The following is a 16,214-nucleotide window of genomic DNA, read 5'->3' as shown; positions in this document are numbered from 1 at the left end:
GTATGTGCAGACAGTCCCCTCTTCTTTTGTCTTGTGTAGGAATTAGAGAATCTAATGGTGAGATTGTAAATTGTCCATATAAATGGCTTATTATGAAGCTATGAAAACCAAATGCTTTTTTAAGCAATGTGTGTCCTGAATTTAAGTAATGGCAAAAACCCTATTAAATGGACCTTAAAGACTGTCAGGAGTAAGAAGGGCAATAATTGTAAATTAAAAAGGCCTTTTCCCCCTGTGTAAGATGACACTTTCCATTGAGCTGCAGCAGTGGCCAGCAGGAAATGTGTGTTGTGCTGATTGCACTGGGCAGCAATTCCCTCTGTGTATTTGTTGCCTCGTTACGACCTTTTTTGGCATAAACACTGACCTTGTCAGGACCAGTAATCCTCATGGCGACCACAACCTGGTTCTTATGAGGCGGATCCTAATTTCTCAGGAACTGGTGTAGGGCAAATATTTTAATTATGGTTTGGTTAAAGTTAAAGTTAGGCATTAACTGGTTCTTGATAAGTTGTCCAACTGGATGGAAGTCAATTAGAGTCCTTAAAGTAATAGCTGCTTGAACCTGTGTGTTTGTGTGTACCTGCATGGGTGGAGAGCAGGTCACTGTTTACAGGGTGAGTCAGCACTGGACAGACCAGCACTTGTGTCAAGACGAAATTCAGAATCCCTAATGAATAAGAAGGCTGTGGAACACGGGATAATGAGATTGTGTGGGAACATAGTAATGCAAACAACAAGATGCATCATGTCATCACGATGTTCAAGGTGTCAATATTGATACAAAGTGCTTTCACTAATAGATGAAAAACCAGAAAAATGGGTTGGGACCTAGAAACACCCTCATCCACATAGGAGTCACCTGTTTTGTTAAAACGCATACAGATTTTTGTTTAAACCAACAGTAATCTCCACCACCATCAGCACAGCACCAAATGAAGGAAACATAAGTTACACGTTACACAACAGTACTGTCACAATACAAAATGTAATGGGAAATAAAAATTATGGTAATAAAGTCTTATTTTTATTGTAATCTCCTAGGAATTGATTGGCAATAACAACGGAAAGTGTGTGGGACATGAGGTAGGATGGCTTTCAACTTTGTAATGTGATCATTTTTCAAAGTTGAAAGTATTTTAGACTGCAGTAATTCATGTAATAACAAGAGTAATAATATAACTTATTACCATGATGTCACTGTACTGCAACATTAAGTGCTACCTGAATATTATCAGTAACATAACTGAAAAAAACAAGCAAGGATGTGTCGAACAAGCCAAATTCTATTTCAAATCTTATGGGAATATTCTTTGACAGCTGACGTACGCCTTGTTTATCTTTAGGACTACACAAGCGGATTACAGTTAAGTGGATGTGTCCCCTCAGTGACAGACCACTGACACTTGAAGACAGTCAGCCTTGACATTCACAAAGCTCATTTTATTCAAGTTGCTGATTTGACGCCTGCAGCAAAGTAAGCTACGGTTACAACAAGGGTACGCTTGAATGAGTCCACCATGCACCGAAGACAATATTGGTCATTTAGAGGTTTTAAGTGTACCCGTCGTCGTGTCCTAGATTTGTTCTCGTATGTTTTCTAACTACATGTTTTATTATGTTATCTGCACACATGATTACATTATTGTAAGTATGTTACACTTTAAATGGACGTTTAAAGATTACGCTCCGCCGGCGGTGTCCGGGCGGTGATGAATAAACTAAACGCTACCAGTGAGTCATTCAACCACCAGGCTACCAGCATGCAACGGGAGTTTTTTTTTCGGGTGGGTGGGGATTCGTGGAGAGGCGTTGTCTCACACTGAGTACTTGAGGAACACATACCCTTCGTCACTCTTTCATATATTGCGCACTTTGCCGCTTAGCACACCGCTACAATCGACAGAGTTTACGATATTCCGAATTATTAAGGTTTCGCCATGGCCAACTACATTCATGTTCCCGACGAGGCCCCGTCTGTGCCTAAAATAGACGTGACAGTTGACGAGAGCGACTACAGACCCGGTGCACTGAAACTGATCAAGGAGCTGAGACCAAACTGGAAGCCGTCCGAGGTCAAAATGAAGGTGCGCTTTATGTATTTTATCATCATCATCATTATTATTATTATTATTAATAAAATATGTGTGTTATGACTCGTCTTCGCATCTGGCGGTTGGACATTTTACGTGTGTCTTGCTAGCAAGGTGCTCGCGCACAGTTTTCAGCTAACACCGACTCCAGAAGCCGATATCACGCGATACTCTCTGAGATGAGACGCCACAGCGGCTGAAAGAAATGTGCTGCTGTGTTGACATCATTGGACATATCGTAGATGATTTACTCGCTGTATTAAAGCTACAGAGATACCGCGTTTTTTTTATTTGGCTGTAAGGGGTTAATATTTTGCAGCTGTGAATGTCAACTGCGTCAGCTCTGGTTTAAAATCAGTCAGGGACAGTGTCTCGCCGCTTTTGGCGCAGTCGAGCTGCTTCCTCTGCCTTAAAGTTATGCTTAACCTAAACCTTATGTAATCCTTGTGAGTGAGCGATCTCGCTATGTAGCAAGGCTGCAATGGCGGGGTCCATTATAAAAAGGGTTACAAAATGTATTCATTATTCATAATCAATTCATCATTTTGACAGTTTTCTTTTGTAACGATAACAAAAGATGTTTGTTTGTTTCTTATTGTTATACATGAGCACATAAACATGTTTCTCTGTGTGTAAATATTTAATTAAACCTGTGTAATTGTTAAAATTAAAATACATTTTACTTGCAACCCTGCCTTGCTTGTCTAAAGGTGTTAGCACACGAATAGGAGAGAGGTGGTGTGTGAGAGTTTGGAATTTGATGAAACTTACAGGGAGGTGCCAAGTATGGGCTAAAGACAAGCTGGCTTTTACTTTTTCTAATCCAACTGTCCCCGTTTGATTTATCAAAGTGGAACAGAACAATGAAGGAAACAAAGAGGGCATTATTTGTAATCCGAACATTGTGTTAAAGAATCATTACATCTGACTGTTGGGTGGTGTGAGCAGCCCAGGCTGTCCTTGTCCGCATCAACAATTATGTCCTCCATTTGATAGAGATTGCTGTTATTTTTGCGTTGCTATCATGTGTGATGAGCAAGTGACAAGAAACGTTGCAGTTTATGTGCACCACGGGATTGGACTTCCTCTTTCCAGTTTTAAATGATGAATACAGACTACTGCCACTTGCTTGTAAGGACAGTAATGTCCTCTCATACAGGTGCAAAACTATTTGCCGTTTGCCTTTTGACTGTAGTTCCTGTTGTATGTGTAAGTGCAATTCCCCCCGCCCCCCAACACATGCCAATCTGAGGAAGTGCTGTGGTTGGCTGATGTTCTTTGTCATTGGCTGGCCATTGTTGTGTCTCCCAAGCCTAAGACACACACTTTCTAACATTAAAGCCTGGTCAGATGTTCTTAAAGTTTAGTATTTTCCACTTCACACGAAAAGGAAACTCCCCACACTCTTTCCACTGCACTGGGGGCGTGGCTCTGCTTGGTAAACACAGTTGAGGATGAGAGGTGATCACATGCTTCACTATTCTTGCCTATATTATCAATGAGAGCATAGTGAGAGCTCAGCAAATGCCAGTCATTGCTACCCAATGCAAAATAAAATTCCCCACGATCCTGTCATTCTCAGTCAATGCCCTTCTAGAGTGAACAATTAGGGCTGGTATGTTGGCACCTCACCCTCTGCAAAAACTGTTCCCAGCTTCACAAAAGAGGCAATTTGGCTTAAATCAGCGCAGGCACACCCCACCCACATTTTTTAGGGTGACATGAATGCCTCCTTGCACTGAAATAGTAAAAGGTGAAGGAAGGTCTCACAGTCATCAAACTATATGTATCAAACAAGCTTATTGGACTATGGGACAAATTGTAATGTTTTCTTTTTCCTCCCTGGTTTAACTATTTTTTATTTTGTCATGTATTTGTGTACACAGTGTTTCACAGATGGAATAACCAATAAGCTCCTGGGCTGCTATGTGGGTACAGTCATGAAGAACGTGGTGCTGGTTCGTATTTATGGCAACAAAACAGAACTGTTGGTGGACCGGGAAAACGAAGTGAAAAGTTTCAGAGTGCTACACACAAACCGTTGTGCCCCGCGCCTCTACTGTACCTTCAACAATGGCCTGTGTTATGAATTTCTGCAAGGAACAGCCCTGGAGCCTGAACACATTCGGAGCCAACCTGTTTTCAGGTAACAAGCTTTGTTTTGCAGCCAATTGTTTTAATTTTAACTAAATCTGACAGACACACCCCATTAATAAATGCAGTAATTTTTTCCTATATACGTATATATACATATGTATATAATATTCAAGTGTATGAAGACTCAAACTTTGCCTCAAATTGCATTGTATTACTTTTATTCAAATTCTCCAATTTTCTGTCTTCTTAAACTTGCAGACTCATTGCCAGGCAACTGGCAAAGTACCATGCAATCCATGCCCATAATGGTTGGGTGCCCCAGTCTGACCTGTGGCTTAAGATGGGCAAGTACTTTGCTCTCATCCCCAAGCACTTCAAGGACCCTGAGCGGAACGCCAGGTGAGACCCTGCTTTAATCCACCAGACTCTCAAATGTGGCTGGTTTACCTGAAATAATGATTTCATATGAGGGTTGTAACAATAAATTGATACAATAGAAACTTGTTTATAAAGTAAAAACAGATCAACATCTTTTAATGTTATTGGAATTGGTTTAATGAAGCTATTATTTTGTTACTCTCTGTAAACTCTCTCAAATTAGTGGCTTTGCTTATGAGATTTGCTATGCTCACATGACACCTAATTGTCACTATTTGGCTGAAGCATTAAGTCATTGTGAGATGAGAAAATGTATGTTTTTGAGATGTATTTTTTTTTTTACGCTTTATATTACTGTAAAAACTTGCTCACTGACCTGACACACAGAACTGTGTCACAGATTTATTTTTCTAGTGCATAAGTAAACGGGATGTCGGGTTGAAAGTTCTGAAATGATAAACTATGTCATTCATCTTTTTAAGAAAATGTTTTTGAAGGTAAGTTCTGACAGAAATCTATGTATGACCATGATCCCCTCTTATCAGTAAGTCACACATGAGCCAAACAACCACAAGGTGTAATGGTGCAACACACTAGTATTCATAATCAGTTGTGCTTGTCTCACATGACGGAAAAGGTTTGTGGAATGTGTCATGGTCTCTGAAGATATGACATTCTACTCTTTGAAGTAGTCTATTGTGGCAACATTTTACACTTATTCTGTCAACTCCAACTTTTGGTGTAAAAACGGTTTACTTATATAAACAAAATGAAGAAAAAATATGACCATTTATATGCCAATGACACAATTGTTTAGCTCAGTCTCCAAATTACTTTATCCACTGCTTGCTCTCATTGTCTGTCTCTCTGACAATAATGTGGATTTGCATAAATGGAGGAAGAAGCTGAAATGGATTTTTACAGGACAAATCAACACTCTTTGCTTGGAGGTCTTAGCAAACAACTCGATACACAGATCACATTTTTACATGTTGAAATGCTCATTCACACCTCAGCTATTAGATGTTTGGACTATTGTTATTCCCTAGTTACAGTGAATTATGAGGGATGAGTTTAGATGCTTTAGAGGTGGTCAGTTTAAGATTTGCCACTCAAATCTTGCACTCACTACCTGTACCTTTCAGAAGATTTGCTCCTCCCTTCAAATATTTTTCATCAACTTTATGTTCTGAGAGTATAAAGATCCTCCTCTTTTAAGTTTGACAGTACTGGTAAGGCTTTTTTTTTTTTTTTATATATAGCCACACCCTGTATCGACATACATTACTGTGCAAAAGTTTCAGGCACCACCAGCTCTGTTGTTTTCTCTGTCTGTCAAATTCTGTGATCATTGGAATTTGGAACAAAGTGATGTGACTTAAAGCTGGTCTTGTATATTAGCGAGCTGTCAATGAGTTTAACTCCAGTATTAACAGAGCTGTGTTATTGTTTAAGTGTATGGGTAGATCACGCTAAATACTTGACACCTGTAGAGGTGTCAAGAAAACTGCATACATATGTTCTGGATGTGTTCCAGTAAAGTGAAATAGAAATAATTATCCTCTATTGTCGTTATAGCATTGCTAAAACCACAAATCTAATGGTGGCCTAAGACTTCTGCACAGTACTGTCAATTGGAATATAAATACCTACTGTAACTGTGACATTTCATCTTAATTTTAAATTATATTAATGTTAATATGAAGTAATTAATAGATCTATAAATCATTGGCTTTAAAATCCTTTTTTATCCCCTTAATTTACATAGTTATTGTTTGATATTGCACTGGTGCAGGTATATTGGGCTTTATATTTGAATATAAACTGGTTAATGAACATAAGGCTGTATTGAACATAGTTGCATGGTTGTAACATAGTTGCCCGTGGCCAAGTGGAAAGGGAACTTGACTTGTAACCGGAAGATCGCTGGTTCAAATCCCCACCTGGCCAAAAAGGGCTGAGCAAGGTACCCAACTCCCAATGCTCCCCGGGCGCTACTCAGTGTGGCAGCCCACTGCTCCTAATTCTAGGATGGGTCAAAATGCAGAGGAATTCTTTCCCTAAGGGGATTAATAAAATAAAACTTTAAAATAGCATGGCACACTGTCATTACACTGTCTTCTTTGGCACCAATATTTCTTGATTGTTTTTTATTATATTGGCAATGACAATGACCTTCATGTTTTTTGGTGCCAAAATGAATCCAAAACAAACACTGACTTTTTAAAACTGTTCTATTTCCATAAAGGCCGTCCAGGTATTTACAGTGTAAAAGAACTGCTGATGATTTCTTTTTAGGAAATGCTGTAACACCCGCAGTGTCGCTGGGTTTTTGTCTGTTGAAATAAAAAACAAATGGGTGAAGTACTTTTGAGCATATGATCACAAGTAATGCATCTACTATTGTTCCGTGTTGTTCTCATCTTCTACTAATCAGGTTAAACAACTGAACTGAGCAAAGAATATTCTGACATACTAATGAACAAAAGTAAAACACTTGTCAGAATCCATTTTGCCACAGATATTTTGCAATGGGAACTTGATTAGTTGATTAGTTTTACTTCTTAGTTTCAGTTTCTGTCTACATCCTCTCTTCTATTTTTGTCTATTTGAATTTCCCCGTACTGACGCTACCTCCATCCATCATGCCATTAATATTCTGAATACTCCTACTCCTACTTTAATTCTATTATTCTCACTAACTTGACTCTCTTCCCCCCTCCAGGTTGCACATGGAGGTGCCCAGCCCAAGATGCCTCAGAGAAGAACTGGTGTGGCTCCAGCAGAGCTTGTCTGTGCTGGGCTCCCCTGTAGTTCTCTGCCACAATGACCTGCTCTGCAAAAATATAATCTACAACCAGGAGGAAGGTGAGTCTCAACTGTTTGGCTGAATAGTACTGTAGTTTGATCTGCATTCATCCCTATGCCCAGGTAGGACTGCATCATATGCACTTCCTCAACTCTAGTCACATGCTTCTCTCATTGTCAGTGTTTGCATTAGAACTAGAACAGTCAGAGAAGACAGATGAGTCGTTTGGATGTTTTGCTCATGCTCTTGATGAAATCCTTAATTGTTTTCATGAATGCAAAGATGTATTAATACACGGCATCTGTCACATGCTTCAGTTATGATACCATGTCAAATCTGGGCCATTGTGTTTATACATGATTGTGCAGTGAAGCCTTTTCTTAATTGGATTTCATTGTTTTTTCCACAAAATTTTGTCTGATCTGTCGTTCTAATTCTGTGCTAAAAACGTCAAACGGAAAAAAAAAAAAATGTTATTAGCTTCAACAAACAATGCCATCATACTACTTAGCAAGTCTTATTTTTACTGATGGCACATGTGTTAGGTGGTTAAGCATTGTTGCAGTTTATAAAGGTAATAAAATAAAGCAACATCCTCAAACCTATTAGTTTACATTTGCAAAAGTGGTTTTTGTTGTAGCAGTTAATGAAACTGTTTGAAGCATTGTCTCTAGCAGAGGATTGGTTGGGTAAAATGGGTGAGAATGTGTAAGGGGTGAGGGAGGTTCGTAAAGGGTATTTTTTTGAATGTGGGAGGAGGGTGGAGGTGTAATGGGAGGGTTTAAGAGCTGTTAGCCCCCTCGTCGGGTTGCGGCGAGGGGCGGGGCCCTTCTCACAGCTCCTTGTGTCTAGCCTTTCTCCCCTAGGAATGACAGCTGAGGTTGTGGCTGCCGTGCGCCGCCCTGCCCTGGGGAGGCAATGGAGGGAGACAAAACCTCACGCACAGTCGGCTCTGAGGGCCCTCACATAGTCTGCCCACTGCTCAGGCTAATCGGGACAAGTTCATGGCATCAGTAGGAGCCACGTACCTACGTATCACCTTTCAATGTTACTCCGCCACCAATTTGCCCTGACTTCTGATTGCTAGGCTACTTACAATACTCATTATTACACTTCTGTTTTTTTTTATTTTATTATTTTCCTCTTCCTTTAAGTAGCTCTCAGCGCAAGCCAAGTGCCCTAAAAAACAATTCTACTTTTGTGACTACTCCTGACTCGGCAATTACTCGTCTCAACGCACCCATGTTGATCACTGGACAGACCAAAGAAGTGCAACAATATGTTGGATGGTAATCATTCTGGCTTTTTCCATTTGTCAAAAAAATCTCATGAAAACATCAAAACAACAATGAATTTTCCTCAGCCAACAAGTTGTGTATGTGTCTATATATATTTGTGAATAGTTCTGAAACAGAAAGCAGCTTTATTTTCTGTGCACCCAATTAAAAATACTCTCTTTAGAGTTTGACTGGGTGACAAATTGATGATTGTGCACAGTGTAGACAATTTGAGTTGGCACCACAAAACCTGGTCTGCTGCTCTGAATATGCTTTAATTTACAAAAATAAATTACTGCCCTGCATCCAAAAGAATCCTGCCATTTACTTCCAATTTGATTGCTAAAATTTACACTGTCTTGTTATTTTAGGTGATTATTGTTCCTTTTTGTATTGTGAAAATGTATTTGTTACACATTAATAAACAGGGCAGTCTGACTGAGAGACAAACATGTCAGATAAGGTTATTTCATGAGATTTGTTTAACAATATTACAGAAAGAATATCATCAGCCTTATTAGTTGAAAGCTGAAACATGTTTCTGCCAAAATGTAGGGATATATCTCTGAAGGAGAATCTGGGTAGGGGTTAAAAAAATTCAAGATTTGATTTTCACACTGACTGAATCTACTTTTAAATTGTGGTACTATACATCAAACAAGTTCTTGCTGGTTCAGAAAGTAGGTGTATCCTGCATCAGTGCAATTTGTCCAGAAAGTTGCTTGTACATCCAGTTCTCTTTTTTTTTTTCTCCAGAGAGCTCATGTTACAAAAAGTAAAGTAAAGGATAAGTCTTGTGTACAGGTGTTCAAAAGTCTGCTTGAAATTCACATTTGCAGTCCTGCAGAATCATGTTTCATGCTTCCATAAGTAAGATAAAATAGGTTATGAGCACTTCAGTTGACGTTTTATTAATTTGAGTCTGAATAGAAAGGGACTTTTCTTTATCCCAGTTTATTGACTGTAATGACGTACAATATGTTCTTTCATTTCAAACACAACTCAACAGGGCCTAAAAATAACCATAATGGAGTTGAGACCATGGTAGATTCTAGGCATTTTAGCTCGAAGCCAAAAATGAACATGCAACCATGCTGCTTCCTGTCCTTTCTGCTCAGCTTGTCTGCCAAACATGACAACAGTTTGGCAGACAAGTCACTACTTCCTGTATTGATAAAAACCACCAGCAGTGGTGGATGCTTGGTAGTTTTTGCTGCCATTTTCTTGTTTTCTGTTAAGCTTAAAAACACTGTCAAAAAGTGCTTAATTTCTTTTCTTTTGTCATTGTCTCACTGCTACAATGGCAGGCTTAGTTTCCTGTTCCACTCTCATTTAACTCGGATGTTTGCAAAGAAAAAAAGAACCTGCACATATTTTACATGGTCCCAAGAGCCACAAAAAGTGCACACCAGCAGTCAGGAAGCCGCTCAAAGAATCCTTCATTTTCAGAAACAGCAGAGTTGTCACGCTATTGGGTTCACAGCAGACCAATGGGAAGAGAGCATTGGAGGGGGAGTGTTGCGAGAAGGGAAATGAGGTTGTATGTGTGAAGGCGAGGCAAAAAAAGGCATTGGAATTTGGCTGCAAGGCCTGATGTTTTGACATTGTGCGTGGGAGCAAGAATGGATAAAAGACACATTTCAGTGAGAGAGTAAGCATGTGTGAAAGATGTGTTTGCCCCAACCTTTTCATCTGCTGCACAGGGGGGCTATAGCCACTGCCCGGAGGTGTTCAGTTGTGTCCCGCTAGGACCTACACGCCGGCTGGTAACCCACCTCAAAGTGTCTTTCTTGTAGTCCAGCATCACCTGAAGAAATAATGTTGATATGTTAGGGAAAAGAGAAATTAGTTCAGGCCAAAACAAACAAAAACACAAAGACATTTAATTAAATGTACTGTTCTGCACAGAAGAAACAAAAAACTGTACTGTTTTTTGTTAATGTTACTGTAAAAGTCGGGCTTGTAATAGTAAGAGTTTGTATTTTGAGGTCGGCCACTTCACTTTGTGCGTCCATCATTATTAATGCAGGAACCTCATGTTTTCATTGACCTACAAATGCAGCCAGACAGCAACACACTCTTTGGCCTACCCTCTCTTCACTCTAACATCCAATTTTAAAGTCACATGGTTTATATTATTTGTACTTATATTTCAGGGTCATTGAAACACATTTTTTAGTTGTTATAGTTGCTGAGAATGTCTGTATGGGTCTGATGCTCTCTGAACATCAGGTTCATTGTTACTGTAAGTCTGTTCAGTTTTGATTATGAAAGAGTGTGTTGCTGGACATTTGTTTTGGCAGCTCAGCATACTCTGTCTCTGTATTTTATTATCTTCCCTCTTTTGTCCCTTGGCTTCCTTTCCATATTAGCCTTTTTTTTCACCATCTCTTCAAAACAAAACCTCACTTTGTCATTTTTCCCTTTGATTCTGTGCATGTATCCAAAACAAACCATAGAGATTTGTGTGTGTTCCAAGTCTTGCATCAGGCTTTGCACTTTTTCATTTCTAATGTGTCACAGGTGTCTATTTTTTTTGATTCTTCAAAATAGGCTGATAACTACTGTTACTGTATGTCTAATCTGATATTCCCGTGTAGTTTGTATGCATAATTTAAACTAGACATAAAGTCATAGAATTTCTCTCACTTATTTAACAGCTTTAATTTCTAAATATATGTGAGGAATCTTATTTCTCTTCCTCTCGGTAGCATGCTTATTTTTATGCACTGTTTGTCAACAGATGTTTTCATAAGAGTAAATCTAAACATGTCTGACTGTAATTCTCCTAAGTTATACTATGCTAAAGACTTTCTCTACAGTCAGTGTCATCCTCAAAATGCAAACTCTTACATTTTGCCCCCAAATCACCAAACTAGCCAGCCAGTCCACGTAGACAGGAAGAAAGTTACAGTATGAAAAGAAAAACCTTGACATTCTCAGTTATCAGAGGGAAAACACAACATAATCATTTTGTCTGCTCCCATGTCTCTGTCTAAACAATACTGCATCTTTTTCCAGGAAATGTTAAGTTCATTGACTACGAATATGCTGGGTACAATTACCAAGCCTTCGACATTGGGAACCATTTCAATGAGTTTGCTGGTAAGTGTACATAAAACAGAGCGGACTATGAAATGTTCTCTGAAATATGAGTTCTTTAACTGGTGTGTTTATTGGTTCCAGGCCTGAATGAGGTGGATTATAGCCACTACCCAGAGCGGTCCTTTCAGCTGCAATGGCTCCGCTCATACTTGGAGGCCTATAAGGAGCACAAAGGCCAGGGCACTGACGTGACCGAAAGAGAGGTGGAGATTCTTTATGTGCAAGTCAACCGATTTGCCCTGGTAAGTTTGGGCAGATATGCATTGTAAAATATATGTAGTTAATTAAGTACATCTGTGTCTAGTTGATGTATACAATCAAGTATCCATTTTATATAAAAATGGTCTCCGATTATAAGATGCAGCCTCAGCAGTGTTTTATATGGGGACACGCCTTTTTCGTGATAACAAACTATTTTGACCCAGCTCACAATAAAAAAAAATTGTGCATATTATCACATTTACAGTTTCTGTAAATATAATTTAGAAAAGGTAAACCAGCCAACTTCATTATATGCAGTTACTTAATAAATCAAAAAGTAAAAGTATTGAAAAAGCTCATTAATCTCATTCTCTATTTATTTGGACTCTGAGAGTGACTGGGCTACAGGGGTACAAGTAAAATTGTCCTCATGACTTTTGACTTCTATTTATGTCACTTAATAATAAAGGCAGAGAAAAGTTAGTTGTGGTAAGACCACATGAAACATTTTTCCTTCTGGTTCAAACTTCTCCACAGTGGAAAGATGACCAGTCCTGGGGGCTTGTTGTGAGTTGAGTTTTTCCTCCAGCCCTGCTTCTACAGGGTCGGCAAACACTGGTTATAGTGTGATGTGGGTGAAACAACACAGTGCACAGAGAGAAGTTGTCTATAACCAGCAGTAGCTGCTGTAAATACACAGCAGAGAAGGGTATTTGTGATGAACTCTGATCCAGCCACTATAATGGAGGCACTCATCAGGACAACTTGAAACCCTTGTGAGACTATGTGCTCTCCCCTGAGCTGGGTTCTGCCTTGTTTACTGTCAAGAGAGAAAAAGGGCAGTGTGGAGGATGGGCAAGGGAAGCAATTGTGTCTCTGTCAGCTATTTGCTCTTGTTGCTCTAGGCTAGAGTTTCTGGTGGTTTAGTACACACTCAAGTGTGTTGTGTTGCGCAATTATACATGACATTTACTTTAAGATGAGTACATGCTAATCCTTTGTGTTACCCTGCTGCCTCTCCCTGTCTAGGCGTCACATTTCTTTTGGGGTCTCTGGGCTCTGATTCAGGCCAATTTCTCAACCATCGACTTTGACTTCTTGGGGTATGTTGCCAGCATTCTCACACACTACTGTTACTATTTTTGATCAGCCTTGCTGACAGACTTGAGCCATTTAATCATAAGTTTGAGAACAAAATGTTACACATCCAGATTAATGTTATGTGTCATCTTGGTACACAGTGTGCCTTAGCAGTCTGATATGATATTTTGCAATGCTATCCGTGTAGCTAAAAATGACACGTTTCATTTGAATCTCATCTCTGCTACTTTTCTTCTGTTTCTACTCTCAGGTATGCAGTCCTGCGCTTCAACCAGTACTTCAAGATGAAACCAGAAGCTCTTGGGTTAAAGTTACCTGAATAAAACCCCCACCCACTCAAGCTCTCTTCTTCCTGCTCTTCCCCCATTTCTACCTGTTCTGCGCCTCACATGCTGACAGCTGAGCCCTCTATGGGTCTGTTAATGGGAGAGCCAGACTAAGAGTCTGTCCTGGTCAGTGCCTGCAGGTCATTTTCTAGTATCCTTAGAAATTGAATGGGCCATAATCTTATCGATCATATGCAGTCACACCTTTGGTAACTGCTTTTGTAAAATGGGTGTCTTGGCACCTGCTACTGTTCACATGCACAGAAAAAATAGTCATTTAAATGATATTCACCTAATATCAGCATACTTAATGTATTTTGAAGCAGTTTCTTGAATCGCTTTATAACATCTCATTCATAGCCATTACATAGCAACAACACACATGACTGATTGTGTGGAGACCCCTTCCTTGTATGCACATTATTGGGGAAACCCCTTGAGAGCCATCCCAGTAAATGATGAATTTAATAATGGTATGGTAGCAGCACAAAGCCTGCTTTGTTTGCCAAAGAACAAAGATGGATAAAGAAATGAATGTCAAGATGGAAAGGGACAGTACAGTCTCTTAATCTCATGTGATATGTGAGCCACACCAGAAAGAAAAGAAAAAAAACAACAACCCAAAAACCATGTGGTCTGCCATGTGACTTTTGTTTTTTCACTCCATTTTTTCACTCCATTGGTGGTGCTCCAAAATGGACATGTCTTGTTGCTGTGCAGTTTGGTAAGGGTTTGTGTTTTGGCTTTCTAGACTGAAGACTCTGAAGTAGGAGAGCACCCTGTGTTTACATATAACCTGTCCCTCAAGTTAAATTGTTGCATAACTGAACATTATGTAAGCTTTCAGGTTTGCTTTGACACTTGGATTTTGTCTAAATCTTAACTGGGGACAAAATGGCATCTCACTGTAATTTGAACATTCCACGTTCGACTAGACAGAACTTTTTTTTTTTTAGCGTCACACGATGGGTTAGCAGCGTTGGGGAATTAATTCACTGTGACATTCACTGTAAGTTAGGCTGAACTAGACAAGACCAAACCATTCACTGTCTTCTCCAATTCAGGGAACGTTTGGGAATCTTCTTTAATATGAAAACACTGCTGTTCTCTGGACTTAGAACTGACCATTTTATAAACTAATAGACCAGTTTTTATTCAGAAATGTTTTCTTATTTTAAGAAATGTATTCATAAATTGAATGTGTGGCCTTGTTTGACTGCTAGATATTTGAGCCACTGTTGGCATTCTTCATTGTTAATGCCTGCTGTTGAAATGGAAGGTCTGAGAAAAGTAGAATCTGGTAAAAAAGTATGTGAAGTGGGTAATCTCAAATAGGTGAAGGCTGACTTCTACTATAGTTAGACTAAAATGGAAGTCGGCTTATTACACTCCACACTGATCATCGTCCTTGTTTGGTTGAACTCATTTGAAAGTCAGTGGTTAGTGGGACCTGAGGAGCAAGAGCACCATCTGTTGGAGAGAAAAACAATAGCTGCTGTCAGTTGTTGATATTCAGCTTTGGCCCTCATCTTAAATGTCTGTTTTTGTTTAAAAAAAGCTGTTGGTTACAAGCGTTCACCAAAGTGCTGACATGTCTTTTTGCTTGTACATAATGCACACTTATTATTTCCCATGTAGCAAAGAGGAGTAGAATTACAGGTATATAGATAGTATTAAGAAGGATAGTTTTTATACTTTTTATTTAAATGCAGATGTTAGGGTTGAGATCTTTGAGAGTGTGTAGATGTTTGCTAGTGCATCAACACATGGCACCTGGGCAAATAAATAATAAGAAACATGTTAAAGTTCTCAGTATCTAAAAAGAAACATTGTGACAAATGTGGTTGCATTTTGTTTTTGTTACTTTGAGACTAACTTGCATATTGCATAATATGTCCAGGTGTCTGCTGCTGTAACGCATTTACTAATCTCTTTGAAGAGACTGACAAGACTGGATTGTCCAATGCGCACAGGTTATAGATGTGCCTTTGTTGAGCTAGTCTGCCTGTGAACACTTTTACTTTTTTGAATGTTACAGTTGTAAAGTTTGTGGCTAGCCTCTGTCTCTAAATCAAATGTTGTGTCTTTCACCCTGGGGAATTCAGAGGGCTGAATGAAGAAGTAGTTTGACTCTGATCTGAGTTTGAAATCTGTGAATGTTGGCGTTTAACATATGAACATCTAAGCTAAATGCAAACTTAATGGAAAAGGATTTTCATAAATATTTTTTTCATTTCTTGACACTGGTGGAGGAGCATGTTAGGGTTCTGTGAAATACTTTGCTTTCTGTTTAGATCATTGCACAACATTTACTTGCATGATAAATTTAATGCAGGTTGTGTATTGGATTGTTACATAATCAGAAAATGGAAACTGTTACAAATAATACTGCTGAAATATTTCCCCCTGGCTTTATCGTCACATCCATTTGAGAGAAATCAGTTCATATTCACTGTACATTAAAATTCATCTCAGTTCTGATTAAAATGAGCCAGCACTACGTACATAAGTGTTTGTATTTAACATTGTAAAAACTTTAGTTCTGTCACCACTGTAGCATATGTTTATATGTACAGTTAACAAATTAATATCATTGCTCATTCTGAAATGGGAATGAATGTACAAAGGAGTTGTTTTCTTTCTTTTTTGTAAAAGTTTAAGTGAATAGTTGCTGGTTGTAAGAAGTGGAAATGAAAGACTTCCATTAATGTAAACTCACTTTAAAAAAAATAAAGTCTATTCACCCTGATTTGTGTCATCTTGTTTTTCTGGGTTTCATCATGGAATGAAGAGGTCGACACATTGTCACACTAATTTAAATAGGCAA

General features: G+C 38.9%; 1 protein-coding gene across 1 annotated transcript; it reads left to right on the top strand.

Moving 5' to 3' along the window:
• The first annotated feature begins 1,807 nt into the window (after window positions 1-1,807).
• etnk1 (ethanolamine kinase 1) lies at window positions 1,808-16,136 on the top strand. The gene is made up of 8 exons (XM_058624032.1): window positions 1,808-2,087; window positions 3,980-4,239; window positions 4,449-4,589; window positions 7,294-7,436; window positions 11,676-11,759; window positions 11,841-12,001; window positions 12,990-13,063; window positions 13,312-16,136. The coding sequence occupies exons 1-8, from the start codon at window positions 1,941-1,943 to the stop codon at window positions 13,382-13,384; spliced, it is 1,083 nt and encodes a 360-aa protein (XP_058480015.1). The 5' UTR covers window positions 1,808-1,940; the 3' UTR covers window positions 13,385-16,136.
• Window positions 16,137-16,214: the final 78 nt, after the last annotated feature.

The sequence above is a fragment of the Solea solea genome, chromosome 3 (genome assembly GCF_958295425.1).
Source record: "Solea solea chromosome 3, fSolSol10.1, whole genome shotgun sequence".
Lineage (NCBI taxonomy): Eukaryota > Metazoa > Chordata > Actinopteri > Pleuronectiformes > Soleidae > Solea > Solea solea.
Note: the sequence above shows the minus strand (reverse complement) of the source record. Positions and strands in the feature narration are given on the sequence as shown.